The sequence below is a fragment of the Sardina pilchardus genome, chromosome 3 (assembly GCF_963854185.1).
Source record: "Sardina pilchardus chromosome 3, fSarPil1.1, whole genome shotgun sequence".
Lineage (NCBI taxonomy): Eukaryota > Metazoa > Chordata > Actinopteri > Clupeiformes > Clupeidae > Sardina > Sardina pilchardus.
Window position 1 is genome coordinate 9,580,073 of NC_084996.1, and position 22,440 is coordinate 9,602,512.

Below are 22,440 nucleotides of genomic sequence, written 5' to 3' on the forward strand. Positions count from 1 at the left end.
CAGTTATGAAGTTATATATAGCTTATATATATATATCACAAATATTAGGCATACTATTGCTCAAAGCGTTGAAGGAGCTGTATCAGCTGTACCAACATAGCCACACACACACACACACACACACACACACACACACACACACACACACACACACACACACACACACACACACACACACACACACACACACACACAGTGTTACTGTAGCCTATGTGTTGCTGTTGTTGCCTTTCTGCTGCTGAGATAGTAGCAGTCTATACTGTTACCAAAGATCCTTCATTACTTTCCGCTTTAACCCTCTCTGCTGTTACTGTTACTGTTAAGCATATCTATATTCCCTGGGGGACTGACATTTCAACACCTACTTTATTCCATCAACCTCCTATGATAACACAAGCATGTTAACTAAATAGTCCTGAATTCTGAAACCTAGACATGTAACTATGAGGATACTGCATATTGTTTGAAGTAGAATAAGCCATGTAGTACAACATAATGGGCCCCCAGAAAACAACACAACAGTGTTTAAGAAATGGATGATGTTACTCCTGTAATGAAACATCTCTGATGTCCCCTTGCCTCCTCCATATAGCTCATAATGATCATTCACAGTCCTGAGACATTAATGTATGGACTACATACATATGACATGACGAGTCATGCCTTGTTTTTTAGAACAGGTGTGTGAAATCAATGAAGGGTAATTGCAATACAGTGGAATACATATTGATCATTATGTACATTACGCTACTGGCAGCTTTTTGGAGGTGTTAGGGCATGGCCTTGGGCTAAGCAAGGCATCAGTCAGTAGAGCTGTGACAGCTGTCAAACAGATCCTGTAGCTCACTGACAGGATGACCTTCCCGACTACACCAGACGACATCACCCAAGTCAGTGGTGGGGTTTATGCCATTACTGCACGACATGGCCCTTCAGGATGACGTCCCACTGCCAGATGATGATGATGATGGTGGAAGAGGTCATTCCAACAGCTATAGTGCAAACCTTCCTGATGGCCTGGAAGCATGCCGGGAAAAAGTTGCTAACATGTTTGGACCCCTGTTTCACATATGTTCCTCATGAGGCATGACATCAAAATATAGGTCACAAAGCAAAAGCAAGAAGTTAAATTAGTAAAATTCATGTCATGTTTTCACACTAACCACTGCACAACTGTTACTGTACACACAACTATACACAATATGCTCACTTATCCAACGAGCCTCAAATGAAGTAGGCCTATACAATTACTTGAAAGTTGCTCTTTAAAGTTCTCCAAGCAAGAGGCTACTCAAGTTGACAGCTGTGTATAGCCTATGTTGTAGCTACATCATTTAATCATTTAAAATAATTGACCTATGTTCAAATGTCAAAAACGTACAGTGGTTAAAAGACTACCTTCTACACTTTAAGTGGATAATAAGACACCAATAAACCACCATCATTCCACAAGCATACTCCACCAGTAGCTTCCACATGGGTCTTGAACCTGCAACTTCGACAACGTGAAAGCTCACTCTCTATTCATTACGCCACTGCACGGTGTTCATTCAACGAGATTACATAAGGTGCCTCTCATGCCGCGTTTATACGTCCTCCCTCGCTCCTCGGGCCTCGATCCTCACTGATCTACATAAAGAATGATGGAGCGGCAACAATGGGATAGTCTAGCCCTTCTTCTATCTTTCTTTATGTAGATCAGTGAGGATCGAGGCCCGAGGAGCGAGGGAGGACACGTAAACGCTGCATGAGAGGCACCCATAGATCACAGTCATGCTCCATCCAAAGACTCTTAACAAACCACGACTACAATGTAACGTTAACATACGATTACAATGTAACGTTAACTTTTCATAACAATTACAGGCTCACATGACATTTACGTTAGCATTCAAAAGGTCTATCACCAGTAAATATAACGTAAGGTGTTCGAAAGAAACCACGCTAACACATTAGCATTAGGCTACATACAAATTCACGAATAATAACAACACAGTTAACTGCGGTCGCAGTACCTCACCACGCACTGTTGTCGTGTAGTAGGCTAACTCCACAACATTTCACTTTCCACTGTACCCCATAATGTTCTCCAGTGATGTTGTGCGCGTATAGCCTCCGGCAATATATCCTACAACAGTAAATGTTAGTGGGATCGTTGGCTACGATGATGGCTACATGTCCACCTGTCCGCTGCATGTCATGTACTTACTAACCACAAGGGCCGACTTACCACAGGTCGAGAGGTGAAGTTGGAACTACACAACTTTACGATGGTGGTCACGAACGTTCGTTGCTACTATGCTTTTGGGAAACACCCACGTAGGTCAACGATGCATCGTACTATGTAAGTTCCACCAACATAGTTCAGACTAACGTTTTGGGAAACAGTTGTGTCGTACTTACATAGTTTCAACTATGTTAGTTGCTATGTTAGTTAGCAACGATGCTTTTGGGAAACGCACCCCTGTATAGTGAGGTATGACCTTGAGGATAACTGTGGCTTTAGAACGCACATTTTTGAACACAATTTGAGTATTTTATTAAATGTATTTATGCATAAGCAACAGTTTGAGTTTTAACAATCATTGAGGAAGTGAAGGGAGAGCATGTGCAACTTCTACACACAGCTGGCTGAAGCATAGATTTGCAAGTTATTGATGGATGCATAGAAGCCTCTCTTTATATTTTAAGTCCTTGTTTAGTTTAGCTATACAAGTTGTTGTCGAGCTCATTCTGACTCTGCTTTGCATGCTGTCCATGCATCAGTGCCAGTGTCCCAGAGGGCTCTGTGAAGGCTTTTGAGGACATTAAAATGTGTCACAACCGAGGTGGGAACATGAAATGATTTTTACATGAACACACACACACACACACTCTCTCTTTAAGACCTTTACTATGCAAAAAAGAGTATATATTTTTCCTTGTCTCCCAATCTCCCTGGGTCTTTACCTATGCAGAGGTCAAAGGTCAATCAAGAAGATGGCGAAAAAAGCTGCTGTCAGCGATGCAAAGTGTGAATTATTGGTGAAAACATCTGATTCATATTCAGATACAACTCGGCACATTATCATCTAAGCGTCTGGGGAGAAATTATTGTGAGCAGAAAACATCTCCTAGGCATGTCAAGCATCATTCCAGTTATGTCATCATTCTAGTTATCATCATTTTCCACAATATGAGAGTCTTTCAAGTTAATAAAGTATGTAAGTGTTGAACCACATTTAAGCGTCTGACTTAAGAGAAAGTTGGTCTAGCAGCTGCACAGCACACCGCACATATGGAGCACAGCGTTAGTTCAGGCAAGTCACAGAGTCTCGCTAGCTTCCCAGGGTGCGTTTCCCAAAAGCATAGTTGCTAACTAACATAGCAACTAACATAGTTGAAACTATGTAAGTACGACACAACTGTTTCCCAAAACGTTAGTCTGAACTATGGTGGTGGAACTTACATAGTACGATGCATCGTTGACCTTCGTGGGTGTTTCCCAAAAGCATAGTAGCAACGAACGTTCGTGACCACCATCGTAAAGTTGTGTAGTTCCAACTACACCTCTCGACCTGTGGTTAGTCGGCCCTTGAGGTTAGTAAGTGCATGACATGCAGCGGACAGATGGGCATGTAGCCATTATGGTAGTCAACGATCCCACTAATATTTACTGTTGTAGGTTATATTGCCGGAGGCTATATAGGCCAGTCAATCTAGCGTTTGACCCATAACTAATGGAATAGTAATCATTCCAAGTTTTTTGTGACCCCTAGGTATATCTAATTAACATATAAAAAATCTACCCATTTATATTTAGTGGAACATACTTTTTTTTCAATGTCAAAGGTAGCAATTTCCAATGCATTTTGCCATTGGGATTTACTACTGGTGAAATGGGTAAAATTTTAAACTATAGATATCAAATTGAAACTTTCACAGTTGTTTACTCACATTAAGGCAAAGATTTTTTGTATTGCAAGTTTTCTGAAATGTGATGTTTAGATATGCAAATGAGACCAGTTTTACTTAAAAATGCAATAATTTGCATATATTTCTAGAAAACTAAATCTGAACAATAGGTAGAGTCAGCTTCAAAATAATTGCTACATTTTGCTTCTATATTGGATACCAAAAGCCTATGCAAAGGGAATATTAGATATTATTTCATATCACCTCAGAAATTAGGAAATCAAATCGAGTCAAAATCAATGCGTTTCAATGGAAGTACATTATAAAACAAATGATTGTCAATGATATGGTATGATGGAAGTATCTCAGTGCATGCCAACTCACTTGATATGTTGTCTAAAGGTCAATATCTTCCTTATGTGACTTGGCATACATTTTCTAAAAGCCCATACTCTCTAGATGTGATATAGCAAGAGTTGGGATTTGACCCACCCACTTTCAGTCCTTTGCCTCTATTTAATCCTATATGTAGGTGAAAAAGTGTTCGACGGATACATTTTAGCCTATGTGATTCAGGAAAAGCTATATAATCCATCTAAACTATATATTTTCTAAAAGCCTATGGCATCTACATGTGATATAACATGGATTAAGACATATCCCATCATCCCACACACTTGCATACACCTATACCTACACATAGGCGTGTATTGTGAATTGCACTGGGTATGGGTATAAAAGCCAGTAAAAATACAACTAAGCTACCACTTAGAAAAGGTTATCATACCAAAACATATCTCTCAGACATAGAGGATTAAGAAAATCATTGCTAGATTTTGCCACCTTTGGTGAGACCAACTTCTGCTCTGGCCCATGGACTATAACATTGGATTGATATCTCTCATCAAGCAGAAAGCCCCAAATGCAGTTTTCACACCCTATGTTCCATTGCAAAGTGCTTGTGATGATACGGACAGAGGATTAACTTATTTGTTATATTTGCCCTAGTATTGTCGTTGGGTTTATGGGTTTATAAGACATCTTACAAATAAGTAAATAAGGGGGCATTTGAACCTATCTGAGGGGCATTGGGAGCAAGTTTGTCATTGCCTGCTTTTCTGCTTCGATTGACTGTTTTGCCAGCATTTATTTTTCAGATAATACAATGGAGCAAACCTTACGTGGAATTTGGATTTCTTTTCTGAATTTTCGCACTATAGCCTGGCTGCAGTAGGCTAACTTTGTTAACCTATAGATTAGGGCTGGGACAACGCATCGACTTAACCGATTAGTTCGACGCAAAAAATACGTCGGTTCAAAATATGCGAATCGACACGTCGTCAAAATCAAAACAAGGTTGGCGGCAACGTGAGTGACTCCTCAGAATTTCAAAAGTGCAAGGCACTGCAGCACGCACTCGTTCCTCTACTGCGTTTCTCTAACTATGGGCCGCGGACGGAGCTGCACCGGTCCGCAATGTAGAGAGACTGCTGGTCTGTGAGGCGTGCAGTGAAATTAGGCTCAGTGCTTCACCTGATAATTTGCTGCGCAATTGATGAAGCAAACGCGGCCCGACAGAAAAAGAAAACAAAAGTTTCAGCAATCAGGAAGAAATACTTGCTAATTCGATGTGAATAAACATACAGCAACACAATGAAGTGTTGGTATGAGCGTTCATTGAATGCATGCATGTGCGTGTTTGCGCGACAGAAACTGAAACTAATCGATAACGTTGGTGGCAAGTTCTGTTCAACCTGCTGTTTAATTATTTAACGACATTTAATAGAACAACGTGGATTCTTGATACAGAGCAGAGTATAGTTCAGTCAAATTTGAGTATGGTCAAAAGATTGTAGCCTTAGTCTTTCATCTAAAAATCTCCAGATCAGTGATTTACGCCTATCTAAAAGTTTCAGCAATCAGGAAGAAATACTTGCTAATTCGATGTGAATAAACATACAGCAACACAATGAAGTGTTGGTATGAGCGTTCATTGAATGCATGCATGTGCGTGTTTGCGCGACAGAAACTGAAACTAATCGATAACGTTGGTGGCAAGTTCTGTTCAACCTGCTGTTTAATTATTTAACGACATTTAATAGAACAACGTGGATTCTTGATACAGAGCAGAGTATAGTTCAGTCAAATTTGAGTATGGTCAAAAGATTGTAGCCTTAGTCTTTCATCTAAAAATCTCCAGATCAGTGATTTACGCCTATCTGCTCGGCCGTAATACATAGACTAAAGTTGGTATACGTGTTTCCTGAATCCTTACATTCAGAGATTCAAATGGCATTTCATTAAAAAGCATATCAATTTCGTCTCCATTTGCCTACCAGAGTTTGATGCTTGCATGAGGGAAACATCCCAAAACAATAGCACCCATATTATTGCTGTTGTTTTCAGAAGTAGGCTACTGTATTTATCATGCAACCATGCAAAAGCTATTGTAATCTTACATTACTAAAGCAGGTCTGATTTTTTCACAAACTTTTTGTGAACAATATTAGCATTTAAAACATTGACTGCTTTGAAGTGAAAGTACACTTAATACAGCATAATAATAATAATTATAATAATAATCATCATAATGATGATTTGATGGGGGTATACAGTATGTGTATGGGCCCTATGGCTCCAAAGTCCCAAAGACTTAAAATACGCCTACTTAACTTGTCATTTTATTGATGACAGTTGGGATCTTGTCCCCTTCAATTTGACAGCACTCCCAGTGTTTTCAAGGCTTCAAGGTTTTATTGAATGCTACCTCTGACTTAGAATGCATTACTTTGCACTTGCATAGTCTTTCATTTTGGAATTTTAAGAGCAATAAACATACATTGCAATGTTTTATTTCATTCAGATATGTAAATCAACATGTATATATTGCAATTAGTCAATTAGTGGGGAGATAATCGATAATCGAATCGAATCGAAATCGAATCGAACTGAAAAAATGAATCGTTAGATTAATCGATGCATCGAAAAAATAATCGCTAGATTAATCGTTTAAAAAATAATCGTTTATCCCAGCCCTACTATAGATTGAAGAAATGATAGAAAACCTTGAATGCTACACAGACATCTCATTACGGTTTGGGTTGTTGTTGCTGCTGTTTTTTTTTTTTTTTTTTAAATGTGACAATTAGGTAAAAAATCACCGCTCATCCGTGTGAGGTGCAGGATTAAGAGTGACTGGATATCTAAGAGAAGAATCCGCACACTACAAGTCTTTGTGAATAGCTTTACTGATAGCTAGCTTTCGGTCGTTAGACCTTCTCTGCCTGAAGAAGGTCTAACGACCGAAAGCTAGCTATCAGTAAAGCTATTCACAAAGACTTGTAGTGTGCGGATTCTTCTCTTAAATGTGACAATTAAAAACAAAAATAGCTTGCATAAAAAAATATATTAAAACAAATAAAAATAAACATAAAAAAAAAAAAACATAAATGTCAGCAGAAATATAGGCTTACAGAGACATGGGCAGATAGATGCTTTCACTCCCAGTCATGACTCACAGACTTAGGTGATCCTTGTACTGTGGCCATGGTGAACATCAGAACAAGGCCTAGGCCTAACCAAAAATCAGATGAAAAGTATGGTGTTGATTTTTTTTTTTTTTTTTTTTTTTACTGTTTTACATGCGAGCTTAACAGATAAGTGTGTTGAGTTACTCCTGTCTGTCACCATCATCTGTCCTCCTCAAACAGAGGCTACATACAACTGGATAATTTCTCAATTGCCCAATGTTAACAATTACGCTGATGCGGTAACCAAGACAAGTAGTTTTGAACAAACAGGTTAAATAACAAGCTAAAAACTTTAAAACCGAGATGAGATAGACCATAACATGCTTTAGAGGTGGAGGAGTTGACCAACCATTTTGAGTGCCACATTCTTTCAGCAAACTGGTGTTGAATTTCTTGAAAATATGGGACTATGTTCTAATAATTGTAAACTATTAGAGACTAGCTTTCTTTGAAAGCACAACATTGTGAGACAGTTTAATAACTCTAATAGATCCCTTATCTTGTTTTAATGCCTGTTTACAATAGGTTCTGTTTTTGTAAAGGCGTGAACCACTGTGTAGGCTACTATAACGGCCACAGTGTTACAAGCCATGACAAAAACCTGCCATTTTATTGGAAACATCTGACACAGTAAAATGTGTAGTGAAAATATTATTTGGATGAACAATTCATACGAACACAATGAAACAAGGAAGGACATTGTTAGAAGGAGGTCAAAGCATTTTAGAGCTGAGGAGTTTATGTAATGGTGTGTTATAGTGTGTATACGGGGGGCCACAGTGTCTAACATGATGACAAAAACCCTGTCTTTATGAATCAACATGTGCTGAATGGTGGATCAAGAACTTGGTTTTGAAAATCAATTCAAGGGGTACTGGTGATGGTTTGACAATATGTTAAGTGCTGTAGCAAATGCATCATTATTTTCTAAAACTGAAAAAAGTTGAAGAGGTGATTGCGCTATTCACATTTTGGATGACACTCTGAGTGACAAGTGGCTGAATCCAGTTTTAACTGGAACACCTTTGTGTAAGGGCATTGTCAAGACATTGATAGCAAAAACAACTTCAACCTTTTTTGTGCTAGGTTTTTGTGACAGGAAATGCTTTATGGATTATGTGGTAGACTTCAGATTCATGGTATTAAGCAGACACCTCTGTCCAAAGCGACTTACATTACTGCTGTATTTAATACAGTACACATTAACATACATTTATAGTAAAGCGAAACAGCCTAAACAATACCAGTGGTTTTGAGAAGAAAATGTTTTAGCAGTTGTGGATAAAAAGTCCTGAGATTTTATTTTATTAAAAGAATGCAATCTTATTTTATTTTAACTATTCCTGCTAGAAGGTCAATTCAGAGTAATTAACAGATGAGTGACTCATGCCACCAGACTCCTCTTACCAAAGTGAAAAATGTACCAAAGTGAAAAATGTAAAGTGCAGTACAGTTAATGTAATCCTAATAGCCTATGTACCTACAGTATGTACAACATACAATGACTTTAATTCAGTCCAGGATTGTCAAAGATAATATCATATTTTGAATTAAAAAAAAAAAAAAAAAGTTGTTGAAAAGAGTTTGAACAGACACATCTAGTACACACGACATACAGCGCCCTCCATAATTATTGGCACCCCTGGTTAAGATGTGCTCTTTAGCTTCTAATAAATTCATTTTTTTTCCAAATTATATAGGACCACAATGAAAAAAAGCGTAAAATCCAACCTTTAATACAAGTGCATTTATTTAGAAGGAAAAAAATCCCACATTAAGAAATAATTATTTTACATCAAATCATGTGTGCCACAATTATTGGAACCCCTGATGTTAATGCTTCGTACAACCCCCTTTTGCTAATAAAACAGCACCTAATCTTCTTTTATAATGTTTCACAAGATTAGAGAAAACAGAAAGAGGGATCTTCAACGATTCCTCTTTGCACAAAATCTCCAAATCATCCAGCGACCTGGGTCCTCTCCTCTGCAATCTCCTCTTCAGCTCACCCCACAGGTTTTCAATGGGGTTGAGGTCTGGAAACTGAGATGGCCATGGTAGGAGCTTGATACGGTGTCTGGTAAACCATTTCTGTGTAGACTTGGCCATACGTTTAGGGTCATTATCTTGCTGAAAGACCCAGTGACAACCCATCTTCAGCTTTCGGGCAGAGGCCACCAGATTTTGATTTAAAATGTCCTGGTATTTCAAAGCATTAATGATGCCATGCACCCTAACAAGGTTCCCAGGCCCTTTGGAAGAGAAACAGGCCCACAGCATCACCGATCCTCCACCATACTTCACAGTGGGCATGAGGTGCTGTTCTGTATACTCATCTTTTTGTTACGCCAGACCCACTTAGAGTGTTTGTTGCCAAAAAGCTCTAAATTGTCTCATCTGAGCAAAGCACACGGTCCCAGTTGAAGGCCCAGTACCGCTCCAGACGTTTGTGCTTATGATTTTGAGTGAGAGGTTTTTTTCCGTGCATGCCTCCCAAACAACTTGTTGGCATGTAGATAGTGCCTGATGGTTGTTTTGGAGACTTTGTGACCCCAAGATGCAACCATTTGATGCAATTCTGTAACAGTGCGTGGTGGCAAAATAAACTTGAGTCCTCTTCCAGGCTTGTTTACCACTGTTCCAGTTGTTTTAAACTTCTTAACGATTCCTCTGACCATAGATATGGGCAGGTGTGCGAGTGGCTATTTTCTTGTAGCCATTGCCTTACTTGTGAAGGTCGACACACATCTGCCTTACTTGAACAGTGTGTTCCTTTGTCTTTCCCATGTTGAAGAGAAATGGCCTCTGTGTCACGTCATATTTATAGCCCAGGGAAACAGGATGTTAAGAATTACTAATTAAATGTTCCTACATACTCTGATCGACTTTGTAAACTACTGTAGAAATGACAGAAATACTTTAATTACATTTATTTCCTAGGAATTGTTAGGGGTGCCAATAATTGTGGAACAGGTGATTTTATGAAGAATAATTATTTCTCAGTCAGCAATTTTTTTCCCACCTTAAAATTCACTTGAGTTGAAGGTTACATTCTTCTACAATTTTCAGTGTGAGAGTATGCTTCTACAATAAAAACTGAATTTATTTTAAGGCTTTTAACACATCTTAACCAGGGGTGCCAATAATTATGGAGGGCGCTGTATCCCAAGTAGTCCCCCCTGACTGTTACACAAAGGTCCTCAGGTCGAAATCCTCATTCATGCCCCTTGGGGCCAATGTGCCCGAGGTGTAGATCCAGTATGATTCTTTCCTCAAGAGTAAGGCCTTCACGTCATCACCCTGACAGGAAAGTTTGACCTGTTTGATTCTATTGTACCTCAGAGTAGAGACACTGTGTGAAGCTTTTGTGAAGTGTCCTCAGTCTAGACTGGACACACTACACACACACACACACACACACACACACACACTCATACAGAGAGAGAGAGAGAGAGAGAGAGAGAGAGAGAGAAATACATTGTTTAGGCCTAATTTTGCACTACTTCTATGTTTGCACATACAGTGGGAAGAATAAGTATTCGAACCCATGTTAAAGTTGACTAAAAATCAAACCGCTAAGGACACCAATTTTCTTTGTGATTACAGAATGTATCGTAAATAAATTAATGTTCTTCCTAAAATACACGGGGCATAAGTATTTGACCCCTATGTTAAATTCCCATAGGAGCAGAATGTGCAGAGTGGCAGTCATATTTTGTAGCACTTTGCGGTACATCTAGTTTTAAACACTAATAGTGGTGACCATTAAGGGGGGCAGGAGCTAAATGGAGATGGTACTTCCCATAATAGAATGTAGTCTCCATCCAGTAATCCATGTGGTGACCATGTTATACAGTATATGATTTAACAATGTTTTTGGTGAATGCACTAAACTTACAGAAAGTAACTTGTAGCTGTTAGCAAGAGATCAATATTGTTCCACTATAGGCAGCCTTTGCCATCGACCTTAGGAATATTGTATATGACATAGAATCTGTATTTCCCACTGGCTGCAACTTCGTTTTGGGCTGGTTTACTTAACAATGCTGTCATGTTGTTTCAGCTACAATCCTGTAAGGAAATGAAATGCCAATGACAATGACTAAGTTATACTGCAATTGTCCCTTGGGAATGAATGAAGTATATCTATCTATCTATCTATCTGGCATAGTACGTCCGCTCATTTTACTAAATTGTGCTCTTTTAATTGTTGTAAATTCAGCATTATTAAAACGCGCCACTTTAGTAAAATGTGTGCAGGATTTAGTAAATTGAAAGCACCATTTAGTAAAATGAGTGCACTGTTTAGTAACCTTGGACACGGTTTAGTAAAATGAGCACACAGTATATACATTGTGCACACAATCTCGTAAAATGAGACCACTAATTAGTAAAATGACTAAGATTTACCAAAGTGAGCATTCATTCTCTCCATACATAGAAATATCTTGCAATGACACCAGTGGCCGTACGTTTAGGTGGGGCAGAAACATACATGAAAACTATTATTTTTTCACAAAGAAAATTACTATTAATTCACAAAGAAATTTGATGTCCATAAAGGTTGGATATTTCCTCCCAATTTAAGGCATTAAGATCAATTTCCAAAAGATGATTTTATATTCCTCTTTATAGTCACTTTTTTTCATGCCTGAGAACCATCATGTTATCAATACATCGTGTTAGCTCTGTTACTGTGACAGTGGAGCAGTTGTTGACATGTTAGGGAAGTTACTTTTTGTTCTGCGAGCTAGCACTGTGATAACTACGACCACAGTGGTGCAAAGTTGTACAAAAACCTTGTTGACCGAATGCATCATCATGGTAACATTTCTGTCTTGCATTAATGGCAATCGATACACTAGATGACATGAAAACACGATAATGAATTGACTCCTTACGAACATATTGTACTTCAACCATACATTTTACACTATTGTGGCACTGAAAATGCAGAATAACTGCAGGGGCAGAGTGTAATGTCAAAGCATAAAGAGGCTGCATAAGAAGGACACGATTTCCATGTAGGCCTGACAGGAATAAATTCATTCAACAACATTTGTGCGGCCCACCACTGGCCCACTACCTTGCCTCAGGGTATAGTGTGGGTGTTGTGTTGGCCCACTTCTGGCTTGGTTCCCGGCCCAATCACTGGTAACTGACACTTATTTGCTCTGGCCCAGGTCTGACCCAGGTCTGGCCCACACACTGTGAAATTACTCTTATTGTTTGTTGAGTGTGGTTGAGAGTCGGCTTGGTCCCTGGGCCACTTCTGGCCCACACACTGTGAAATTACTCTTATTGTTTGTTGAGTGTGGTTGAGTGTCGGCTTGGTCCCCGGGCCACTTCTGGCCCACACACTGTAAAATAGATTTGACTGAGTGTGGCTGAATGTCGGCTTGGTCCCCGGGCCACTTCTGGCCCACACACTGTAAAATGGATTTGACTGAGTGTGGCTGAATGTCGGCTTGGCCCCTGGGCCATGTGTGGCCCATTACCTCATCATTAATCATCATGAGCACGGTGCTTCTTCAGATTCAATTTGGTTGTTAAAATGATTTCGCTCAATACATTCTTTGTCTTGGTCTCGCCCATTGCTTATTTTGCTAAACTGTAGCCTACAACTATCAACACCTAGTGCAGATCTCCGAAAGCATATCGGCCTGATATTATCGGGACCAAAAATTCCACGGGTCCGGCTCACGGAGACAATCTGAATCTAAGATCTATCTATACAAATATTTGAATTGGGAAACACTACAGAAGTGCATTGAGATTAATATCTAATGGGCCTGTTGTCTACTCCCACCTCAATTGGCTAGCCTGATAACCCTAGGGAGCCTCTATAACTTTTTGATCGAAGACCTAGCCAAATATATTACTGTGACGGCTACTTCGATTACTGGGGGAAAGGAACTCAAGTGACAGTGTCTTCTGGTGAGTATCTAATCACTTAATATTCGATAACAAACCGATTAGAGGTTTCTGACCATGAGCGCTGTTAGTGGGTTTATTCGCGGTTAATATTCTGTATACAAAAACACGCCCAACAGTTGAGGTTTCATCTGGTAAGTTTGGTGTAAATTGTAACGGCGTCTCTCTGTTTTAGTTAGGCTATCAATGAGCGAAATTATTACTGCTATTGTCAAAATTGAATCAAACCTAAGTCGCAACTGCAGTTTCACAGTCATTATTACGCATGGACGTGTCAAATCCATCTGATGGGATTAGGCTCTGCGTTGAAGATAGAATAATGTTCTAAAACTATGCTATGCACATCGAATTAGACGTAAAACTATTTGCCCAATACATCTGTAACACGCATCCTATTCTGTGTGACCAATTTTGACCGTTTTAAAGGCACCTCGGTGACCGTTTCTTCAGGGCAATGTAGGCCTATAAGGCAGGCGTTGCACTACTTGTTTTCCTTCTTCTAAATTAGGTATTTAAGAAGCAAACCAAACATGTATCTTTTGCAATCAACAAAGCGTTTCATATTTTGAATATTTTCATATTTTGAACAAAGGGGGGCCTGGTTTGACTAATTCCACGATTTATTGATAAAATCCAGAAGCTATTGTGTGTTTAAAATAACTCCATTATCAATTCTGCATCAGTCTATGGATCTAAAAGCGATTAAATCGACTCGTCTTAACTTTTTGCACGGCAAATACGTCAAACATTCTCACAGTGACTACGCTTTTGACTACTGGGGGAAAGGAACCATGGTCACGGTTTCATCTGGTAAGAACATCGAATCCCCTTTAGCATTATTTACTGTAATGTTTGGGGCCTCGAAAATATTTAAACTACGGAATGTGCACATTGCAATATGAACTAAAACTCGGAGGAAATTAACGTTGATCTATTGAGACAGTGATGTAGGCTATTTGTCTTGCATGGTTGTTCTAATAAGTGCTGTGCAACTGGGCATTTGATTACTGGGGCAAAGGCACCCTGGTTACTGTCACAACAGGTAAGTGGCATGTCTAGTGGGGAAAAAAACAGGCAAAGGTCAGCTATTGATCTATTTCTACACGTATGTATTTTTTTTATCTATACTTTTTTTTATTTTTATGTGTAATAAGGAGCCTCATCTGCGCCGACGTCCATCTTCGCACTGGAACAGTGCGGTTCTGACTCCAGTGGATTCGTCACTCTGGGTTGCGTTATGTCCGGATTTTTGCCAGCCAACTCAAAGAAGTTTAAATGGAAAGACCCAAGTGGAAAATACCTTACCGACTTCATACAATACCCAGACATCCCCAAAGATGGAAAGTTCTCCAAGATCAGCCAGATTCGCGTCCGGGATACAGATTGGGAAGTAAAGAAATCTTTCACCTGTGAAGTAGACGGCGCCGCCGACAAGAAAGCTGTAGTAACTAAACCAGGTAAGTGTTAATTGTACTTTTATTCAATATTATGGGCTCAACTTGTGATTGCTTAAAAATACAACAAAAAAACGTTACTAATGACAGATTGCACCTGCTTTTTTTTTATTATTATTATTTTTAATTATTATTATTTTATTTTTTAACATACTAAACCGAGATGCTCAGCTCATTTGCTTAACATTTTATGTAGGCTATGATGTATTATAGTGCTGCACACCCAAATGTGTTTTAAATGTACATTTCCATTTCGCTCTGGTATAAAACTCTCAAAATGAATACCAATCTTTTGATGCAAAGGTAACTGGGTAAGTAGGCCCCAATTCTACCTCTTATTGCCTTAAAATATGTGGATTCATTTTGGAGGTTTATACTCTGTATTCAGTATGAACTTGAACTTGAACTCATTAGAACAAAAAATCTGAAAATGTGTAGAACATGTAAGCCTATTTACAAGATGCATTTGGGTGTAGTTTGAGGATAGTGTTGAGTCTACAGCACTGCCTGGAAGATGACATTGGGGGCTTAAAACACCAAAAGGTACTTATCCACTATGCTACCCCCACCTTTGATTACTTATGAAATCAATTCATAAATATATTTTAGATGAATAAATATAAATATATTTCCTATGAACAAGCCATTTATATCTGTGTGTACAAATGCTTTACAAATTAAATTAAGGTAGGGATAATGCTTTACAATTGAGGAACAAAGCATTTAGTAATAGTTTACACATGCTTAATAAATGCATAATAGTGTGTAGTTATTATAAAGTGTTAATTAGGTCGAGTTGCACAGATGTCATGTGTTATGCCTTTTTTCGCTCCATAATTTGCTGTAAAATGAGGGCATGGGTGTGTGTGTACAGTAGCATGAAAGGGTTTACTGGTGCCAGGAAGAGATGAGAAACAGAGAAGAAAATCATGCACTTGACAATAGATTGAGATGCCCTGTCAGTGGGTAGTTGCTAAGCCGGATGCCAAGTAACTCTCAGATCATGGCTCCCTAGCCGGAAATGATCTAGGTTCTAGATACAAACAAACTGTGTGTGTGTGTACAAATGTCTATGATCTAGTATTTATTTTCTATGTGACAGGGACACTGAAGTCATCCAACTAAATGAGTGCACACAGGCAGTAGTATGAACAATAATGTATTTTTTTTGTTAAAAACCAATGGTAGGGGTGAGCAAGAGGCTAAACAATTGGACAGACAGACAATACACACCACAATTTAACCAAAACAAAACATACTATACACTTAACAATAAATTGAGATGCCCAGTGAGTTGGTACACTCTTCAAACTAATGTGTTAAAAAAAGAGAATTTTGAGTTGTTTTTAGCACATCTTTATCTTCAGATAGCGACAGCATAGTTTTTTCAAACACAACTACATATATCTGGCAAAATGTCACATAATAATGGCACAACAAAGAGAAAGGAAACTATTTAGTCATAAATAATCATTTTATCGCCAAAAAATACACTTCCTCTATCTGAATGGTTGCGAAGCAGCATTAAGACACATCTATACTCTAACCTTTGTATGAAGTTGTGGTAGCACAGTACTATAGAATGAAATGTGGTCATGGTGTATGTTTATGTTGGATTTTACAACAACATTGAGCGCTATTCTGCTAATCATAATCAAGGACCGGAACTATCCATTTTAAACATGGTAAGTATACTGTATCTATTGACTTGAAAGATTCTATTCATGCTATGGAGTGAGAGAGAGAAGCAGGAGACTATCATTTTACAGAAATGTTCAGCTTACAGTGAAAGGTGAAGTGTTTTATATGAATGTGTACTCTAACTAAAAGGGAAATAGTATAAAATGGTATTGTGTCTGAATTGCATACTGATATGTGCATTCAAAAAATATTACTTGGACATGTATGCTATATTGCTATCCTGCATAATCTAATGAGAACAGGTCAAATTCATTCTCCTTTGCTCTTATTCTCTCCATCTACTCCTCTGCAGCCCTGCCTTTGACTACACTGACTGTAGAGCCCCAGAGTCCTGTGTTCACTGGAGATACGGTCACTCTGACGTGTGTGATAGAGTCTCTCAGTGGCTGGACATACAAGTGGTATAAGGGCTCCAGCAGCGTTCCAGCGCCTGAGGGAAACACCTTCACCATCAGAGGAGCTGCTGAGTCTCATAAGGGCCAGTACTGGTGTCAGGGGGAGAGGAGAGGCAGACCCACAACATCACAACCAAGCGGGAATACAACTCTTGATGTCAAAGGTAGATGTTTGTTTGTGTGTGTATGTGTGTGCATACATTTCTATGATCCAGTATCTATTTATATGTGACAGGTCCGCTCAAGTCATCCAACTAAATGAATGCAGGCAATATGAAAACAAAGTTGTTAAAAACTTGGATTGTTTTTAACACATCTCTGTGTCCAAATAGGGACAACACAGTTTGTGTTGTTTCCAACACATATGTTTTAAAATTGTAGTTGCTGTGAGGTCTGAAATAACAAGGATACAAAGTAACTCTTTATATGCAGACACAGAAATGTTGGCAACATGTACTGTACGTCCACCATAACACGTAGGTTTATGGAAGCAGCAGTATAACTGAACCAATGTAAATTATTTTCTAATTGTGAAAAAAAAAAATCATTTCAGCTCCCAGGTCACCAACTGTGAGTGTGCTGCCGGTATTCACCTTTGAAAGCCAGAACGCCTTGTGTGTCATTGAAAACTTTTCCCCCAAATCGCTGACAGTGACATGGAAAGAGGATAACGCTATAATTAAAAGTGAGACGCCACAGTTTATTCAGGAAGACTCAAGTGGTTACTATACAGCTCAAAGCTTTCTGAAGCTAAACAAAACAACACAGGGCAACAAACAAGTGTTCACTTGTGAAGTGTCTCATAATGGCAAAAAAATCACTAAAGAAAAAAGATTGGAAGGTAAGGCATTCTCACACACATACACACGCACGCACGCACACATACACACACACACACACACACACACACACACACACACACACACACACACACACACACACACACACTCTCTCTCTCTCTCTCTCTCTCTCTCTCTCTCTCTCTTTACACAGTATTTTTTCTCTCCTTTTTTTCTCCCAGGCCAGCTGTCAGTGGAGCTAACCCCTCCATCATCGAGAGATATTTTCCTCAATGATACAGCAGTGCTCAAGTGTATCATCACTGGTAGAGACACAGGAGCTGTGAATGATGCTGAAGTCACATGGAAGGTGCCAGGAAAAGATCAGAATAGCAGAGCTAAAGTGGAAAAAGACCAACTGGGAAATGGCCAGTCAAGGAAGATCAGCAAACTGGAGGTGGATTTGAGTGACTGGTTCTCTGGACAGGAGTTTGAGTGCCTCGTGTCCGATAAGCACAATGGGGAGGTGCAGGGCAGCTCACAGAAAATAAAGTTAAAAAAAGGTGAGACTTTTGTGCTTTTTACATTTTTGGAGTTCATTTCTATACTATGTTTAGCCCTGGGGAACAATAAAAGACAGACCTAAACATTTCATAGCATTTTGTGATGCCCTTTATCTTTGTCATATAACTGGAATATTGGCCATATATGACAATATAAACAATAGGATATGTTTTTCCTAAAGTATTAAAAAGCCCAAGAAGAGTTCAAGAAGACTTCATCGACCACTATGGTAGCTTTGACATCAGTGCTTGTATCTTCATTTATCAGGTGGAGCAGATCCTGAAGTGCTCATCTACACCCTCCCTGAGGCAAGAGACCCAAACCATGAATCTGTGGTGTGTGAGGTCAGGGGCTCTGGAGATGTGTACATCATGTGGCAGGTGGACGGAGGATCGTATCTGGAGGGAAAGACGGGCGTTGTGGAACAACAGGATGGCAACGAGTCGCATGTCAGCATATTGACGGTCAATTCACAGAGTCCAGTGTTAAGAAAATTAACCTGCGCCGTCAAGTATGGCGGCATGGAAAGCTACACTTCTCCAAAACTGGTGGAATACTCAATAAGTAAATACCAAGAGTGTCCTGTATGTGATGATAAGTAATCTCTCAAGCAAACTCATGTGAACCATCCAGCATGCTATTCTGTCCAAAAAAACATCTAAAAATCATTGTTTGGGGTATTGATTCACCAATGGTTTGCTTGAGACATTGTATCTGTTTTGTTGGCTGTGTTGCGATAAATGTTGTATTTGTTGATGTTATGTTCTTGTCCCCTGTCCAATGCCTCTTCATCATGTTTGCAAGTCTCAGTAATTTGTTGTTTTCGCGAAAGCACTGCATTGCTTGTTTGTGAGAACTTGTTTCATCGTGACTTTCTGTATTGTCATATCTGTGGTGTCGTGTTTTGACAGTGATTGTGAATCGCTTAGTGTTTTTGTCTTCTGTGTGCTGTCTTGTGATCAAAGCATCAAATAAATTCATACCATTGCATTTTATCACAGCGGAAGTTTGTCAGTTGTGAAATATACAGTAGCATGTCATATTATATTTCCCTTGTAATGTATTGTAGAGAAGAATACAGTAAGAGCTGCATGACTATTTTTTACATCCTCCTATACCAAGTAGACAGACACATAATCTAGATAAAACTGGCATACAACTCCACAGTCATTTAAACACCTGAAAATGTGTCCTTAACATACATTTTTAATTTGAAATCAACATCTGCAACTCAGTACAAAACCAGCACAGGAGTACTTTTCTGTTATAGTATGCTATATGATAATACCCTAGTTTGCCATTCTGAGAAAAAAGGTTGCACGTTTTCCAAAGTAAACCAACCACCTGCCAGAGAGTGCATGCTGTTGTGAGTGGCATGAGAATGAGCGGCATCAGTGATGTCTGGTGTTGTCCACAGGTGAGCCTGGGGTGGGAGATGAAGATGTCTGGCTCTGCACGAAGAGTGAGGATGAGGAAGAGGACGAATACAGCAGCATGTGGTCCACCACCACCTCCTTCATATTCCTCTTCCTCTTCTCTCTGGTCTACAGCGCTATCCTCAGTCTTGGCAAGGTATCAGTATAACAGTTGCACCATCCATGGATGACTGGATCATCTTTTACTAAAATGAGGACTGCTTTGAAATTTCAATTGCTTTGCAGTGCTGAAAGATCTGAGACATTAAGACACTAATGAAAGAAATGTGAGTTGAGACAATAGGAATGACAATAGCAATTAATAAAGGCAAGAAATAAAGGAAACGTTGTCAGCGTTGCTAGAAAACCTTTAGAATTTCACATCAAAAGGATCATGATACAGTATTAAGGCCCGTACACACTGAGTTCGATTTCGCGTCCGAAATTTCGCATCAGGTGAGACTGTTCTGAAGGTCCTCGGTGTGTACAGACTAATTAGTATACACATGTTTAATAGCCTGAGTAATTTCGTGTGAATATTTCGTCCGGAAAATTGGACTTGGTGTGTACAGGCTTTTAGTTGTCTTCTGCCATTACTACTACATGATAGAGATTCTCAAGTAGTGTTTCCCCCTTTACTTCCAGGTGAAACACTGATGAAAAGGAGAGAGAGGAACCAGTGGCAGGTCATCATATTTTTGAGCAGTTTCTATTTATATAAATTGTTTAAAAATATTATTATCTAAATATCTGTCTAAATTGTACTTCTCAGTTCTAAGTTGTAATTTATGGGCGAGTAATTTCTGTGAAGTTGTATTTGCATTACAGAAACACTTCCATTTTTGTTTTCATCTTTTCACTGTATACACAAAGTAAAGTTGAATCACTCATTAGTTTTGAGCTTGATTGTTTTATCAGCATTTGTTTCAGGTTTATTGAAAACACGGTCTTTCACATACAGTATGTATAGATACAGCGTAACTGCAAAACTTTTCCAACAAATAAAAAGTAGCCTACTGTGCTTCACAAGATGTTAAATGCTATTTTATCATTTTAAATGTTACATGCCAAATACAAATGTTAAACGTAAATGTAAAACACACAAAGTATTCGAAAGCAAATTATGGCTATTTCTAGACCAGCTAATCCCAGAGGGTTCATTTGTTATTTCAGTTGTACAGAAATAAACGTATTTCAACTTGCTCTTCCCCTTTCTGAATTCCTCACAAGTGTCACACCTGCAGCACTTGGGCTGAAAACAACTCTGAGAGACTCGAGAGAATTTTTGAGCGCGCACACTTCCTCTCTGCCGCATGATAAACACTGCATGGCATATTCTGAGATACGATAAATTAAGAACAACATGTAGCACCATCACAATTATCGTCCATATGTTAAAAATTATGTTATTTGTTAGAAAGTCCAAGGTATTCCAGGCATTTAATGTTCAGTCTCCGGTCCTTCTCTCTGTGTTTCATACTTAGATAGACAAACCGATAAATAGATAAACCGATAAATAGATAGATAGATACATACAGTATAGTGCAGATGTATATGCAGGTATACACACATACTGGCATACTGCACAGTGAGGTAGGGCACGCAAGAGGACCTTGAGGATATCTGTGGCTTTAGAACACAGATTTATTTAAAACATTTGAGGATTTAATGAAATGTTTATATGATAAGCAACAGTTTGAGTTTTAACAATCATTGAGCAAGTGAGAGGAGAGCATGTAAAAAGTTTACACACTTCTCACTGAAGCGTAGATTTGCATGTTATTGATGGATGCGTAGAGGCCTCGTTTACAGTAAGTCCTTGTTTAGTTTACTGTAGCTATACAAGTTCTTGTCGAGTTTGTTCGGACTCAGCTTTGCATGCTGTGTCCATGCATCAGTGCTAGTGTCCCAGAGGGCTCTGTGAAGGCTTTTGAGGTCATTCAAATGTGTCACAACCGAAAATCCTTAAGTTGAGGTGTGGACATGAAATTATTTTTGCATGAACTACTCTCTCTCTCTCTCTCTCTCTCACCCACACATACACACACACACACACACACACACACACACACATTTGCGTCTTGAATCTAAGAAGTTTACTAAAGAAAAGACAGTAGGTCAATCAAGAAGACTGCGCAAGAAGCTGCTGTCAGCAATGCCAAAGTGTGAATTATTGGTGAAAACAACTGATCCTGACTCAGAGACATCTCGGCACATTATCATCTAAGCATATGAGGAGAAATTATTGCGAATCAAGCATCATTCCAGTTGTGTTATCGTTCTAGTCATCACAATTTTCCACAAGTCTTTCAAGTTAATAAAGTGGCCAGTAATAAAGTGTTAAACCACAGTTAAAGCTCTGTCTTAGAAGAGGAAATTGGTCTAGCAGCTGGAAAATCATATCACACCGCACAAACTTAATACATTCATAATACAAAAAAGTGTACCCTACTGCTAAAACAAACTAAATAAGACCAGACAATAAGAAGCCTGTTTACAAAGTGACTTTGGGTTGGTTAGGATGTGATTGATATGTACATTTGTTTTCTATCGGAGTATAGCCATATAATGGCTAAAGCTATAAAGGTATGAAGGGGCTGAAAAGCTATAGCTGCAGTGGGTTGATACTGTCTCACAGAATGGATTCAGCTTGCTGTAACAACGGTCTCTTCTGAGTTGAGTTGAAATGATACAGCTACAGACTTGGATCATATTGTTAGATAATCTTGTTGATTCACTTAAGCATATAATCAGATGAAATAAAAGGTACAAAA

The 22,440-nt window shown here is 38.9% G+C and overlaps 1 protein-coding gene across 1 annotated transcript in view; it reads left to right on the forward strand.

The window, feature by feature from the left end:
• Positions 1 to 20,837, forward strand: part of LOC134076573 (immunoglobulin gamma-1 heavy chain-like) — a 77,162-nt gene extending 56,325 nt beyond the window's left edge. Inside the window, exons 3-10 of the mRNA XM_062531696.1 lie at positions 14,116 to 14,168; positions 14,513 to 14,815; positions 16,806 to 17,072; positions 17,462 to 17,749; positions 17,930 to 18,250; positions 18,519 to 18,815; positions 19,669 to 19,823; positions 20,312 to 20,837. Of these exons, the coding sequence (XP_062387680.1) occupies positions 14,116 to 14,168; positions 14,513 to 14,815; positions 16,806 to 17,072; positions 17,462 to 17,749; positions 17,930 to 18,250; positions 18,519 to 18,815; positions 19,669 to 19,823; positions 20,312 to 20,323 (1,696 nt within the window). The 3' untranslated portion in view covers positions 20,324 to 20,837. The remainder of the gene's footprint in view (positions 1 to 14,115; positions 14,169 to 14,512; positions 14,816 to 16,805; positions 17,073 to 17,461; positions 17,750 to 17,929; positions 18,251 to 18,518; positions 18,816 to 19,668; positions 19,824 to 20,311) is intronic.
• Positions 20,838 to 22,440: the final 1,603 nt, after the last annotated feature.